Genomic DNA, 16,291 nt, shown 5'->3' with positions numbered 1-16,291 from the left:
GGAAGAGGAGGTGAGGGGAAGAGGAGCTGAGGAGGAGGGGGAGGAAGAAGAGGAAGAGGAGGGGGGAGGAAGAGGAGGTGACGAGGGAGGGGAGGAGGTGAGGAGGAGGGGGAGGAAGAAGAAGAAGAAGAGGAGGAAGGAAGAGGAGGTGACGAGGGAGGTGAGGAGGGAGTGGAGGAAGGGGAGGTGAGGGGGGGAGGAAGAGGAGGCGAGGAGGAAGAGGAGGGGAGTGGAGGAAGAGTATAAAATGAAACGGGATGAGGAAAATAAATCATAAAATGAAATAGTTCTGTGAATGAAAATGCTAAAAAAATGAAATCTAATAGAAAAATAAAATACAAAAATCAGCCTCCAACAGTTTATTTATGTAGGAGTTTTTATGTAGTGTGTCTCTCTCTCTCTCTCTCTCTCTGTCTCTCTCTCACTCTCTCTGTCTCTCTCTCTCTGTCTCTCTCTCTGTCTCTCTGTCTCTCTGTCTCTCTCACTCTCTCTGTCTCTCTCTCTCTCTGTCTCTCTGTCTCTCTCACTCTCTCTGTCTCTCTCTCTGTCTCTCTCTCTCTCTCTGGCTGTCGCTCTCTGTCTCTGTCTGTCTCTGTCTCTCTCTCTGTCTCTCACTCTCTCTGTCTCTCTCTGTCTCTCTCTCTCTCTCTCTGTCTCTCTCTCTCTGTCTCTCTCTCTGTCTCTCTGTCTGTGTGTCAGGAGGTGGAGCAGTACCTGTTGAGGACAGGCACAGTGAACAGCATGGAGAGCTCCCAGTCGGTGCCCAGTATGTCCATCTCAGCCAGTTCTCAGAGCAGCTCTGTCAACAGTCTGGCCGACGCGTCTGATGACAGCAGCAGCGAGATGGCCATGATGCAGGAGGGCGAGCACACAGTCACCTCCAACAGCTCCATCATCCACCGACCCACGGTAAAATTAAAAAAAAAATATATATATATATATATATATATATATATATATTTGCAACTTCGGGGGGTTACATTTTATAGAGCTGGGTTTCAAGAAATCGATTTTCTCATTTGAATCCTCCGATATGGAGTTATAAAACTCGCCAGATGGATCTTAAAGAGGCTCTGTTTAAAACTAGAGTTCATGTTACACCAGATTACATAATAATAATAATAATAATAATAATAATTTGTCATGCTAAATAACGCTCCAAAGTTAGGACAAATTTTGCCGAAGAAAGAAAATGGCATGGCTGTTTCTGGCTCTAGGTCTTCTGTCTCTGTACTAAAGAAATCACCTTTTCTGTCTCTGTGTAACTGCTTTGGGCTCAATTCTTAACAACCTGCATATCTTTAATAATGCAGCAGGTTAGACCAGTGGTTCTCAAACTTTTTTTAATTATGTATCCCATTTAAATTGTGTTTTTAAGCCAAGTACCTCCTGACCAGCGATAGATTAACCAAACAGCCATGTAACTGAAAAACATTTAAATGCTGATGGAAAAAGGCAACAAAACCTTTTTTTAAAAAGTCTGTAGAAAGAACGAAGTTAAGCAAGAACAGAGTTAAGCAAGAACAGGTGGAAAATAGGATCAAAAACTTAGTAGGAAACACAGCAGAAAGAAGGAAGACAAACTTGGAGAAATGTGACAAAAACCTTGAAAAAGGCAAACTTGTTTTTTGAAAAACTTCAAACTTGGAGATAAAAAAAGAAGACAGTGGAAGGAAGGAAATAAGGAAGGAAGGAAGGAAATAAGGAAGGAAGGAAGGAAATAAGGAAGGAAGGCAAGAACAGGTTGAAAATAGTGGCAAAAAGTGACAAAAATGACAAACTTCAAAAACGTAGAAAAAAGCGCTCCCGTGCCCCCTGCAGTCCTCCCAAGTACCCCTTGGGGTACACATACCCTGATTTGAGACCCACTGGGTTAGAGGTTCTTCTTCCATTAACAGCGTGAGTTCTCTGAGTTCATGTCCAGCTCAGCTGGAGTTGTAGCTGAAATATCCCTGATCGAGTCCATATCGGAGTAAATTAAATGGGGCTGTTGTGAATTGGAGTTGAGTATCCAGCCCTGTGTGTGTGTTTTAAGTGTCTGACCGTCCTCCTCCTCCTCCTCAGGGTCAGGATAACATCTACGATGACCCGTACCAGCCGGAGATGGACCAACCTCAGGCTCCCTCGGCTGGACGCCGCCGAGCCTACTACCGCAACCGGGACCACTTTGCCACCATCCGGACCGCCTCCTTGGTAAATCTTCCCGCCCCTCACTGTGTTGTGTGCCGTCTCTGCTGATTGGCTATCACCTGCAGGGATTCCCCCAGACGAGTGCCCGGCAGAGCCCAGTAGTGTCTGATAACCGAAGCATGGACCCAATCGCGAAATTGAGAATTTAAAAAAGCTATAAGACAGATTCCCTACATTAAAGGTCCCATATTCTGTTCATTTTAATGTTCATAAATGTATTTAGGGTTTCTACTAGAACATATTTACATCTCTTTAAGCCCATCTCCTGAAAAAGCCCAGTCTGCTCTGATTGGTCAGCGTTTCTGGCTCTTTCACAACTGTGCTCTGTGAGTGTCTGCACCATCATTGCAGTCAGGGAATGACTGTAACTGTGCCGCTGCAAAGACCTCAGCCTACATGGGGCGCACGCTCTTAATGGGTGAGCTAGAGGCTGCCCCGCACACCCCCCTTTTATTACAACGGGTTTACAGACACCTCTCTGCTGATTGGCTATCACCTGGGTTTACAGACACCTCTCTGCTGATTGGCTATCACCTGGGACACAGCCACCAAACGAAAACAGAGCTCAAAGCCGCTCCAAGGGAAGATGTCGTTCAACCAGGAAACCGTAGCAACCCGGTGCACACAGTTTTGAGATTGAAGGTGTCCCTGTGTTCACGTGTTCCTCCCCCCTCCTCCAGGTGACCCGTCAGATCCAGGAACACGAGCAGGGCTCGGCGCTGCGGGAGCAGATGTCCGGCTACAAGCGTATGCGGCGGCAGCATCAGAAGCAGCTGATGGGGCTGGAGAACAAGCTGAAGGCAGAGATGGACGAGCACCAGCTGAAGCTGGACAAGGAGCTGGAGAACCAGAGGAACAGCTTCTCCACTGAGGCCGACAAGCTGGCCAAGAAGCACCAGGCCATCCTAGAGAAAGAGGTCAGTTTCAGTCCTGTCGTCACTAGAGATGGTCAAATACCATTTTTTGCTTCCCGATTCCGATACCTGAACTTGTGTATCGGCCGATACCGAGTACTGATTCAATACCAGTGTGTCATATATTTTATTATGTTTTAACAGCTGTATACTACTATCTCTGTATGATGATATGATGTATAACAGCTGTATACTACTATCTCTGTATGATGATATGATGTATAACAGCTGTATACTACTATCTCTGTATGATGATATGATGTATAACAGCTGTATACTACTATCTCTGTATGATGATATGATGTATAACAGCTGTATACTACTATCTCTGTATAGATGATATGATGTATAACAGCTGTATACTACTATCTCTGTATGATGATATGATGTATAACAGCTGTATACTACTATCTCTGTATGATTATATGATGTATAACAGCTGTATACTACTATCTCTGTATGATGATATGATGTATAACAGCTGTATACTACTATCCCTGTATGGATGTGGTATGATTTCTATCTTTGTTGTCGGTCTGGCTCAGGTTAAACTCTGTGTGAAACATGAACGCCCAGAACTTTCTGTTATTCTCCAGTTTGACAGTCAGTTATAACGGAAAAAGAAAATAAATAAACTGCTTTAACGTAGATTTTCTTTAGGGGCTTTCTTACATGGTATCTGATCGGTGCATAAACTCCAGTACTTCCCGATACCAGCATTTTAGGCAGTATCAGAGTCGGCACGGAGTGAACAACTTTAAAGCATTTGTGTATTTGAGTATGTGGATAATGATTTAAAGGGTAATATCAATATCTTTCAGTTCAAGGAAAAAAAATAGACAATATGAAGTTGCCAGATAATTTTTATTTTTTCATTTAATTAAAACATTTTTTGGTCTTGTGTCTCTTTTCTCTGTGAAACTGACGGTTAACTGACTAACAGTCTGTTTCTGTTGTCTCATCTGAGAATCGTGGATATGTAATGAAATATAGTAAATACTTTGAAATACTGTGAAAGCGCTGCTGTAACGTGTTCTTCAGAGAGCCGACCTCTGACCTCGGCCTGTGTTTTGCTGTTGCCCTGCAGACGAAAGCCGCTCTGGCAGAAGAGAAGAAGTTCCAGCAGCACATACTGGGCCAGCAGAAGAAAGAACTGACGAGTTTACTGGAGTCCCAGAAACGCCAGTACCGCCAGCGCAAGGATCAGCTTAAAGAGGTCAGAGCCAACACATGTTCTCATATCCAAATATTAATGTAGATAAGATTCCCTAAAGCAGAGACCCTTCAGGTACACACACAGTCACTCAATACCAATGTATATATTCCTGTTTTATTTTCTGTTCTAATTCAAATTGAAATGTTTTGAATATATGTTAATACATTTTCTGTGTGTAGCGTGAAGGGAGTGCAACTACAACTTCTGTGTCATATTATGACAATAAAACCCTGATCCTGCATCTATTGCGTTGACATACATGAATTATAAATTCAGCTGTGAAGGAGACACTTCCTCACACATCCGTTGAACGTTAGCACACTGGCTGGGACTGCTGCATCCAGTCGCCACATTTTATACATTTTATACTATGTAATCTCAATGTGCTTCACACAAAACAGTTAATTAAAATAGACATGACAACGTATTTAAAGGGCTATTCCACCATTGGAAAGATGAATATATCTTTTAAATTGGGTCACTTGTGTAGTAGAAAAGTGAAACATTTTAGAAGTTGGTGGCTTCTAAGCCGAGAAAAGCCAGAAAATGTGTTTTCGGCTCATGTGGATGGAAGACACCAAATCCCAGAATGCACTTGCTTCACTGCTTTAGAGTCCACTCCCAAGCCACGCCTACTGTTTACAGACAGACAGACCTAAGTATGTTTTGTCATTTCAACCATATACACGAAACAACGTTTCACCGTGGCTCAAGTGGTGTTACACATTTAAAATATATGAAAACGACATTATATAAAAACGACATACAAAACAGGTTACATTTAGTGCACGCACATTATAGGCTCTGTAAAGTTCAGCTAACGCATACTAGCATTAGCGCTTGGTGGGCTGTAAACACTTGGGACAATAACTTTGAATGCACCACGAGGCTGGCGAGTTTCCAGTGAACGCACCATCAGTGTTTTTCGGACAGCGTCTGTCTACTGTTACGTCCCGCTGTTGGAATCCTCTACAGGAAATACAGTCACACTTTACACCGCTTAACGTGAGCTGTCAGCATTTTAACCGTTGGGTTTAATCCAGCTGCTAGCTAACGGTATGCTAACGTTACCTGCTGTCAAGTGTAGTGTAAAGTCAGGCACCGAAATTTTCGTTCTTATTCTGTCTCGTTACTACCGTTTACGTCGTACACGTTTTGGTACCCAACTCTTAACCTAACCCATTGTCCACAGCGTGGCTGTCAGCATTTGTTTATATCTACTATAGCAAGGCTGCCTAATTTGGGGCCCATGGGCCAAGTTTGGCCCGTGCTCCCTTCTAATTTGGCCCTCCATGGCGTTTAACATGCCCATGTTTATTCTCTTATTTTGAAAGTGCTGTAACATCTTTAATCTGAGTTTTACAGGAATGTAAAGCACAGTGGTGGTAAACTTCCATTCAGTCAGAAAGGTGTCTTTCCTTTTAAATATGTTGATGCTCCCAAAAAGAAACATATGGATCATCTCTGCAAATTAATAAAATCACTGTAAAGCAGATTAAAGAGCAGTGTTGTTATTTCAAATTTTATTTCATTTTTTATTAAGAATGCTCATTTTCTATAAAATACATTTTAATGTAGTGTCAATTCACATACCATCAACATTTATTTTTGGCTGGTGGCCTTCCATCCAGATCATTTTCTGGCTCTTCATATGAAAGAATTTGGGCACATCTGCGCTACAGTGTGGCACACAGTTTTGTTCACCTTTGGTCTCTTAACAGGAGCTGAACGAGAACCAGTCGACTCCGAAGCGGGAGAAGCAGGAGTGGCTGATCCGTCAGAAGGAGTGCCTGCAGCAGATGCAGGCGGAGGAGGAGGCCAGCCTGCTGCGGAGGCAGCGGCAGTACTACGAGCTGCAGTGTCGCCAGTACAAGAGGAAGATGCTGCTGGCTCGCCACAACCTGGAGCAGGACCTGCTCAGAGAGGTACGAGGCTCCATCTTCACACTTCAAACCATACAATTAACACATCTTGGCTACTGCCAGGATAAAGGTCTTTTTAGACGAGGGACGATATACTTTGTGGTTACGTTCTAAAGCACAAATAAATAACCATCAAACACCTTTCAGATTTTGTGCAGAGATTTCTCCTCATGCATATTTATTGCGGCAGCTGGACAAGGAAGTTACTCTAATATCTAGAACATTTCTTTGTTTTTTATTTCATTAAAAGTAAAGTTAGGCTTTGCTGTTGGCTTCACGACTCATTTTTTAAAAAGACAGAAAAGAAGAGCTACGTGCTCCCCAGCAGCTGCACTGAGCTGCAGTCTGCAGGCGGGCGTCTCGTGACAGAGAGAGGGAGTAAGAGCCGCGGTGCCGAGAGAATTTTAAAGAAAACGTATTTTCATACGGTTACGTTCTAACGCTGGGTTTTTACAGGCAGTTTTGCCGCTACCGCTCTGCAAAAGGCAGACTAGTGAACATCTGGGCACCCACTGTCAGCAGACTGTTGGAAATGAACTGAACCACTCTGCTGTTGTTGAAGCTGCCTGTGAACATCCTAGTTTTATACAGTCTATGGTCATATGGTTTATCTAAGTCTAGCCCAGCGTAAAGCGCAGGGAGACAATTTTTATGTTTTATCAACGTGTGCGGCAAACATAAGGCCCTGACCCACTAACCCAATAACCGGCCGTCTGACAGTCTGGCGAGGTCGGTGACTCGAGTCTGTTCGGTGTGTTCCGTGCCGTCGTCCTTCATTTTGGCTGACCTGACTTGCTGGGTCAGAGGACGGGCAGTCGGACTCAATGACCCATCTGATTGGTGGAGAGCTAACCCGGAAATGACGAGTGGGATGAGCGTGACTAGAGTCTCTCAAAATCTGATGAAAATCTTTTAAACTGACCTTTGTTGATCTGAAATGAAGACAGATTCAGCAACTGCACGGCCTATTTCTCTCTTCAAATGTTTCCAGAAACACGTTTTGATGAACTATCTTCGTAAAATATGAGATCGTATTCTGAACGAGCCGCCATTATGGTCAGGGAGCAGCCAGACCCACGTGACGCGTTCGTCCAATCAGCTGCCGGTTTTAATTTTTTGGGCGACAATACAGATTAGCGCCGCCTGCTGTTATGGAGACGTATTACGTCTCAGCACGCGCAGAATGTACACTCAAGTCGGCGTCTCTTCGGTGTGTTCTGAGACACTTTTGGACCTTGGGGAGACTGATCAGTCAGACTGGCTCTCCTCCTGACGGTCGGCCGTCTGGTTGGTGTGTCGGGGGCTATAGGCGGTGACCTGTGACGACCTGCAGACCTGGGTCGTAAAGGTTACCCCATTCAAACACACAATTGACCCGGGTATAACCGTGATTGACCCATTGGTGTGAAAGGGGTACCAGACGTCATATTTTCAAATCCCCAGTTAGCTTTTAGCACTGACTGAATGTAGGGCCCTATGTAATCTGTCTTATAGCCTTTTTTAAATTCTCAATTTTTGCTATTCTGTCCATGATTCTGTTATCACAGAAACTATTGGGCTCTTAATGCTGCCATCAGTCTGTGACTGGCCGGGCCTTCCATCGAAAAAAGACATTAACCACCGGGCTGAACAAGTTTTCTGGGGGAGACACTGGGTTGAGTTTACGGTCTTCTTCTCTCCTCTCCTTCCTCGTGTTCCTCCACCAGGACCTGAACAAGAAGCAGACCCAGAAGGATCTGGAGTGCGCCATGCTGCTGCGGCACCACGAGTCCACCCAGGAGCTGGAGTTCAGGCAGCTGGGCTCGGTGCAGCGGACCCGGGCCGACCTGATCCGAACGCAACACCAGACCGAGCTGACCAACCAGATGGAGTACAACAAGCGCCGTGAGCAAGAGCTGCGACAGAAGCACACCATAGAGGTCCGTCAGCAGCCCAAGAGCCTCAAGGTATGCAGGAGACCGACTTAGGGCTGCTCGATTATGGGAAAAATCATAATCAGGATTATTATACACGATTACTCAGTGTCTTTTGGATAGATGTTGCATTTATTGACTTGGACTCTAGCTCAAAGACTTGAGACTTGGTTTGGACTCTAGCTCAGAGACTTGAGACTTGGTTTGGACTCTAGCTCAGAGACTTGGTTTGGACTCTAGCTCAGAGACTTGAGACTTGGTTTGGACTCTAGCTCAGAGACTTGGTTTGGACTCTAGCTCAGAGACTTGGTTTGGACTAGGGCTGAATGATTAATTGCATTTGCGATAATATCGCGATATGTTAAAACGCGATTTCCTAATCGCAAAGGCTGCGATTTGGTCACGACTCGCGAGAGCAAATCAGTCTGCACTCCGTAGAGAAAGCATCAACTAGCACGCTAACGCTACGCCGTACCTGGAGCAGATTTCTGTCATTCAAACAACTCTGAGTTGTAGTTTAAAACTTTTACAGCCATTTTAATAAAATGAAGGGTTTTATTCTGGTTCGAGTCCATACGTGCAGTTAATGGATACAGACACACAGAACTGAAGGCTCGGTTGGCAACTGTTAGCTAGCTCTGATTAGCGGTTAGCTCCGGTTAGCGGTTAGCTCCGTTATAAAGATATTGAGTGGAGGAGCTGCCACTGAGAGGGGTAACAACCAGACTGATAAATGACGTTCGGGGAGCTTTCACAGCAGCGCGGCCGCGGTGTTTCAACAGTTTTATTAGTACAGTTAATCCCACGGCAAGAACACCAGCAACTAGCTAACGTAACGATAGCCTCTCTGAACAAGAACACCAGCAACATGCTAACGTAACGATAGCCTCTCTGAACAAGAACACCAGCAACTAGCTAACGCAACGATAGCCTCTCTGAACAAGAACACCAGCAACTAGCTAACGTAACGATAGCCTCTCTGAACAAGAACACCAGCAACTAGCTAACGCAACGATAGCCTCTCTGAACAAGAACACCAGCAACTAGCTAACGCAACGATAGCCTCTCTGAACAAGAACACCAGCAACTAGCTAACGCAACGATAGCCTCTCTGAACAAGAACACCAGCAACATGCTAACGTAACGATAGCCTCTCTGAACAAGAACACCAGCAACTAGCTAACGCAACGATAGCCTCTCTGAACAAGAACACCAGCAACATGCTAACGTAACGATAGCCTCTCTGAACAAGAACACCAGCAACTAGCTAACGCAACGATAGCCTCTCTGAACAAGTGCACACGGCAGCACGCAACTTCACGAGGGGGAGGGGCTGGAGGCAGCTCCTCTCTATGCACTGTAAAAAATACACTGTGTGTGTGTGTGTATATACTATATTTTTACTTTTTTAACTGTCTAGTGTGTAATTGTGTGTTGTTCATACTATAAAATGATTTATTGTTTGTCTTTGTTGAATAATACAGAAGACAAAGAGCTTAAAAAATAATCGAATCGCAATATTTGGGAAAAAAATCGCAATTAGGTTATTTTCAAAAATCGTTCAGCCCTAGTTTGGACTCTAGCTCAGAGACTTGGTTTGGACTCTAGCTCAGAGACTTGGTTTGGACTCTAGCTCAGAGACTTGATTTGGACTCTAGCTCAGAAATTGAGACTTGGTTTGGACTCTAGCTCAGATACTTCAGACTTGACTTGGACTGTAGCTCAGAGACTTGACTTGGACTCTAGCTCTGAGACTTGGTTTGGACTCTAGCTCAGAGACTTGGTTTGGACTCTAGCTCAGAGACTTGGTTTGGACTCTAGCTCAGAGACTTGGTTTGGACTCTAGCTCAGAGACTTGGTTTGGACTCTAGCTCTGAGACTTGGTTTGGACTCTAGCTCTGAGACTTGGTTTGGACTCTAGCTCTGAGACTTGGTTTGGACTCTAGCTCAGAGACTTGGTTTGGACTCTATCTTAGAGACTTGGTTTGGACTCTAGCTCAGAAATTGAGACTTGGTTTGGACTCTAGCTCAGATATTTCAGACTTGACTTGGACTCTAGCTCAGAGACTTGGTTTGGACTCTAGCTCAGAGACTTGGTTTGGACTCTAGCTCAGAGACTTGACTTGGACTGTAGCTCAGAGACTTGACTTGGACTCTAGCTCTGAGACTTGGTTTGGACTCTAGCTCAGAGACTTGGTTTGGACTCTAGCTCAGAGACTTGGTTTGGACTCTAGCTCTGAGACTTGGTTTGGACTCTAGCTCAGAGACTTGGTTTGGACTCTATCTTAGAGACTTGGTTTGGACTCTAGCTCAGAAATTGAGACTTGGTTTGGACTCTAGCTCAGATATTTCAGACTTGACTTGGACTCTAGCTCAGAGACTTGGTTTGGACTCTAGCTCAGAGACTTGTGAGCATCTGTGGTATGTACGCACCAATCACCAAGGCTAATTCCACGTAGGTGTAACTTACTGTGGTAATAAACCATTTTCTGATTCTGATTGTTTCAGTCCAAAGAGCTGCAGATCAAGCGTCAGTTCCAGGAAACCTGTAAGATCCAGACGCGTCAGTACAAAGCCCTGAGGAACCACCTGCTGGAGAGCACTCCCAAATCCGACCACAAGGCCGTCCTTAAACGCCTCAAAGAGGAGCAAACACGTAAGCTGGCCATCCTGGCCGAGCAGTACGACCACTCCATCAACGACATGCTGTCCACACAGGCTGTGAGTAAGGCAAGGAAACCTCCGCGCACCTTCTACACCTGAAACCTGCACCCCCACACAGTCACCTTCTACACCTGAAACCTGCACCCCCACACAGTCACCTTCTACACCTGAAACCTGCACCCCCACACAGTCACCTTCTACACCTGAAACCTGCACCTCCACACAGCCACCTTCTACACCTGAAACCTGCACCTCCACACAGTCACCTTCTACACCTGAAACCTGCACCTCCACACAGCCACCACACCTACACCTGAAACCTGCACCCCCACACCTCCTACACCTGAAACCTGCACCCACACAGCCACCACACCTGCACCTGAAACCGGCACCCACACACCTACTACACCTGAAACCTGCTCCTCCACACAGCCACCACACCTGCACCTGAAACCGGCACCCACACAACTCCTACACCTGAAACCTGCACCCCCACACCTCCTACACCTGAGACCTGTACCTCCACACAGCCCCCACATCTGCCACCACGTCAGCACATTTACACAATGACCGCAAAGGACAAACAGCATTTGGGAAAATTTAATTTGTGTAGGCAATGTTGTCATTACTTAAATTTCGTCATGTGGCCGACAGAAACTACTCACTGTAGCTTTAATGAAAGCCGTCACATCACCACCTCAGTTCTCTGAGCAGATTGAGCCGTTGTGTCCTGATGCTCACCCCCGTTTGTCCGCTCCTACAGCTGCGTCTGGACGAGACCCAGGAGGCGGAGTACCAGGTGCTGAGGATGCAGCTGCAGCAGGAGCTGGAGCTGCTGAACGCCTACCAGAGCAAGATCAAGATCCACACTGACACGCAGCATGAGCGCGAGGTGAAGGACCTGGAGCAGCGGGTGTCCATCCGCCGGGCGCTGCTGGAGCAACGGGTAGGAGCGCCCGTCTTTAACAGACACAACTTATTTACACATTTATAACTCTCTACTGCTGGTTTACTGCCAGTCAGACACAACTTATTTACACATTTATAACTATCTACTGTTTTCCTCCCCCATCTGACTCGCTGCGCTAACAATCCTTTATGTCTCAGATTAAAGTGGATTCTGCTCCCTCAAAGTGTAGTACGTTCAACAAAGCACAATTTAATTTGTAGAAGTCAGGGTTGTGACTGATTAATCTGCTGATTATTTTCTTTATAAAATGTTGGTAAATAATAATCAATACCTGCTATAAGTTGTCAGAGACCAGTTGATGTGTTAAAATAGTTTGACTTCCTCCAGCAGTAAACAAAGGTCTAAGAACCAGAGAAGGAGCAGTTTCCTGTTAATAGACAGTTGGGTCCAGCTGTAGACCAGCTGTTTGTTGTTGTTGTTTGTTTGTTTGTTGCTGTTTGTTGTTATGACTGCGGCCCTAACAGTCTGAACATCTGTCGTCAGATCGAGGAGGAGATGCTCTCGCTGCAGAACGAGCGTTCAGAGCGGATCCGGACTCTGCTGGAGCGCCAGGCCCACGAGATCGAGGCCTTCGACTCGGAGAGCATGCGCCTGGGCTTCAGCAACATGGCGCTGAGCGGCATCCCGGCCGAAGCCTTCAACCAGGGCTACCCGACCCCCAGCCCGTCCTCAGGCTCTGGCGGCTGGCCGTCCCGGCCCGTCCCGCGCTCGGGCAGCCACTGGAGCCACAGTGTGCAGAACTCGGTGACGACTCCGTCCTGGCGCAGCCAGAACCACGCCGGCGGAGGCTTCAGCCGCGCTGAGTCCATCACGTCGGCTCACTGCCTCGGCAGGGACAGCGAGCTGCACAAGAGCAGCCGAGGCCCCTCCTCCTCTTCCTCCCACTCCTCCCATCACCACCACCAGCAGCAGCACTACCTCCCGCAGCACTACCAGCACCACCAGAGCACGCCGCAGCTGTACCGTGACAGCCACGACGGCCGGGAGCGCGAGCGCCCCAGGGAGTGGGTCGGCGGCGGCAGCGGCGGCCATTACCCCCATCCCTCGCAGGTCCACCACCACCACCACCACCTTGCCACCCACGCCTCCTCGCAGTCCCTGGCGCTCCTGCCGCCCCCCCCACCCCCTCCCCCCATCTCCCTGTCCTCCTCCTCTCCGCCGTCCTCCGCCTCGTCTTCCTCCTCGTCACAGGGCGGCTACGGCGGCCTGAGCATCCGCGGCCCCGGGCTGATGGCCCTCAGGAACAGCCCCCAGCCTCTGAGGAGGACGGCGTCCGGAGGGCCGGGGGGGGGGAGCGACGGAGGGCTCAGCCGGAGCACGTCGGTCACGTCTCACATTTCTAACGGCTCGCACCTCTCTTACTCATGAAACCGCCCAGCGTCTCCTCTCTGATTGGTCGCTCTCCTTCAGAGAGAGAGAGAGAGAGAGAGAGATTTAATTCTTAGCATATTTTTTAGAGGCTTTATAGAGCCGCAGCAAAGTAAATCTGCCGTTTAAAAAAAGAAAAAATCCCAATTTTAAGTGTAAATTTGACATTTCCTTTCCAGAAGGGTGACGGGACTTAGACATGTTCCTGATGCCCAATAAAAGAAAGAGAAGGAAGCCTTTTTCATGAAGTCGCTGACAGAGAAACACGCGAGTAGTAAGACCCCGAGCATCAGTGTTAACTCGTCCACACGTTAAAGAGCTGCACAGGAACTCAGCAATCCACCAATGAGACGGGAGCCGTGTGCTGCAGAATGAACAAGTCCAACGCTGTAAGATCTGACCACAACTACTTGAGTCCATTTGTTCATTCTGTGTTGACGGTTTAACGGCTCCAGACCCTCGGAGTCAGGGAGCACGTTTAAAGTTTAAATTCTGGTTTTCAGCCACAGTTGTGGAGCGTCCACTCGGCCTGCGGTGCTTTAAAAACCACTGTAACTATGTAAATAACGGTCAGTTGTAAACCCAGGTTTTTTTTGTAGTGTTTCATACGTTCAGCGGGGCGGAGAGGACGGGGGGTGCTGACCAGGGAAGATCTCCTGAAAACAAATTCTTCTTTTATTTGTAGTGATAAATAAGATTGTGTATATGACAATTAAAGAAACACTGCCATCTCTGTGTTGGGCCGAGACAACTCTACCACTGCCCTCCAAGTCTTCTTAAAGGAACAGTCCAACTTTGTGACACGTGAGCTTGTTTGCTGTCTTAATTACAGATAATTAGTTACTAAGAAGTTTGATCTCTGGGTGTTCACAGTACAGAAGTCTAGCATTATCAGGAAACAACTACCTCTGACTCTGGTCCAGTATTAAGAGAGATCTCTGCAGTCAGCAGCAGAGAAACAAGCTGTAATCTAAGTTAATAGGACGATTCTCCAGCTTGTATTTACCTTCACAAAAGTGCTTGTTTTGCCGCTGACAGACTTTTTTTTTTAAACATAAAAACATCTGCGAAATTGCGTTCGCTAAACCCACCAGACTCCATGTAAATAAACCGTGGTTTTAGCATCATAAAATACTCTTCAATCAAGTCGACAGAAACGAAATAAAACCATAAAAAGCTGTTTTGAGTCACCTTTCCACTTTTCCAACCATCCCTACTCTAGTTTTGGTTGAAATAAACACATAGTTTACAGATTTACATGTGAAAATATGTTGGCTTTATACACGCTAAAGGTACTGTTTTTTTAAATGGAGTCTGGTGGGTTTAGGGCTAGCGACTTCAGAGCTGTTTCTGGTTAAAGAGAAGGATCTCAGAGGTTTTAAAGGTCTATCTCTGTAGGGATCCTTTCCATAATGTTGTCAGACACTTACAATAATAATCTGAGTCTGTCAGCAGCAACAACAGAACTTTTAGTGGACCAAAGATGCACATTTGTCCTTTAGGGTAACATTGCAGCCCGGTCTGTGGCTGCCGTTTACAGCGATCACGCTCAATACTGGACCAGTTTAAAAGATTGTTGTTCCCATCAGTCACTTAGACACCAAAACATAGGAACATAGGGTCCAGGTTTAATACCTTCCTTGTGTAGCATGGAAGCAACCTGGAGGAGACTCAAACAGCGAGCAACAATTGTTCATTAATCGCTAATCGAGGTAAAATGTTGAATTAGCTGTGATTTTGGTTCCAAACGTTCCCAGTTCCCAGCAGGGATAAAGAATGAGACTTCAGAGCTAAATCTAAACCTTTGACAAGTCCTGTCCTTAAAAAACCAACCGGTTTGAGCGTCTTATCAAAGTTCATTTTAATTAAAAATTCTGACATCAATGTGTCACGTTTCACATTTTAATAACTTTTACTAAAAACTGTTAAATGGATAAACTATCAAGCTTCAAAACCCTGAAATCGATCTTTTACTGGATGTTAAATATATTTATATAACGTCAGTCCTGTGAAGTAAAAAGTACTTTAACTTTAGGGGACGGTTCATAATGTCGGCATTATTCTGGTAAAATAGTGCAAGTTTTAAGTTCTTAGCATATTTTTTCGAGGCTTCATAAAGCAAGTCTTTAAAAATAAACAAAAAGCCCAATATTTAAGATGATTTTGGGGCATTTTAGGCCTATATTGACAGGACAGCTGTAGACATGAAGGGGAGAGAGATGGGGGGGGAATGACCTGCAGCAAAGGGCCGCAGGGCGGAGTTGAACCTGCGGCCGCTGCGTCGAGGACTAAACCTCTATATATGGGCGCCTGGTATACAGCTGAGCTTTGTATACTGTATACCCAATAAAAGAAAGAGAAGGAAGCCTTTTTCATGAAGTCGCTGACAGAGAAACACGCGAGTAGTAAGACCCCGTGCATCAGCGTTAACTCGTCCACACGTTGAAGAGCTGCACAGGAACTCAGCAATCCACCAATGAGACGGGAGCCGTGTGCTGCAGAATCAGCAAGTCCAACGCTGTAAGATTCGGAGTCAGGGAGCACGTTTAAAGTTTAAATTCTGGTTTTCAGCCACAGTTGTGGAGCTTCCACTCGGCGATACCCAGCCGTAGTCGTATTTGCTGCTTGTACAAACGACTTAAGTGGGCGTTTCTCGGGGGAGGCAGTCTCTAACTCGAAGTAGGACCACATCGGTTACTGTGTACCTTTCATAGTTTTCTGTGTGATGGATGTTTATGTCCCTCTCTGCTCAGCGTGGACATCCACACAGTTACCTCTTCGTCCTTTCTCCTTCCAGCAATATGCAAACAAGAAATGAACCCTTCGATGAAATCGTTGGCGATACGCAGCCCTCGTCCTGACCAAATACACCCAGAGATATTTAGGAAACGTACACCGCCGTATAAACAACGTATAAAAAGATATCTGACAATAAACACACTTTATCTGGACACACGGCGGACTGTCGTATCGCTCGCCTCTAAACACTCAAAGGGATTCATCTGTAAACCCAAAGTCTTCTTTCCTTCTGCCTTCAAATAAACGTCTCGTCTGACTTACAACGGCAAACAAGGACATGTCCCAAAGTCTCGGAGTGCTCCTTTAAAGGGGACGCTGCCAGAGGGTGGTGTGTG

General features: G+C 46.1%; 1 protein-coding gene across 2 annotated transcripts in view; it reads left to right on the top strand.

Annotated features, from left to right (window-relative positions):
- The window catches only part of taok2a (TAO kinase 2a), a 31,571-nt gene extending 17,479 nt beyond the window's left edge, over window positions 1–14,092 (top strand). Inside the window, exons 12-20 of one of the 2 annotated variants that reach the window (XM_031314629.2) lie at window positions 700–909; window positions 2,065–2,193; window positions 2,871–3,107; window positions 4,192–4,320; window positions 6,042–6,245; window positions 7,949–8,188; window positions 10,664–10,876; window positions 11,583–11,765; window positions 12,273–14,092. In XM_031314629.2, the coding sequence (XP_031170489.1) occupies window positions 700–909; window positions 2,065–2,193; window positions 2,871–3,107; window positions 4,192–4,320; window positions 6,042–6,245; window positions 7,949–8,188; window positions 10,664–10,876; window positions 11,583–11,765; window positions 12,273–13,157 (2,430 nt within the window). In that variant the 3' untranslated portion in view covers window positions 13,158–14,092. Of the gene's footprint in view, window positions 1–699; window positions 910–2,064; window positions 2,194–2,870; window positions 3,108–4,191; window positions 4,321–6,041; window positions 6,246–7,948; window positions 8,189–10,663; window positions 10,886–11,582; window positions 11,766–12,272 lie in introns of both variants that reach the window. The other variant, XM_031314627.2, reaches the window with a different exon arrangement.
- The last annotated feature ends 2,199 nt before the right edge of the window (window positions 14,093–16,291 follow it).

Source organism: Sander lucioperca, chromosome 21 (genome assembly GCF_008315115.2).
Source record: "Sander lucioperca isolate FBNREF2018 chromosome 21, SLUC_FBN_1.2, whole genome shotgun sequence".
In the NCBI taxonomy this organism is placed as follows: domain Eukaryota; kingdom Metazoa; phylum Chordata; class Actinopteri; order Perciformes; family Percidae; genus Sander; species Sander lucioperca.
The sequence above is the reverse complement of the archived record's forward strand: the minus strand, read 5'-3'. Positions and strand labels throughout refer to the sequence as shown.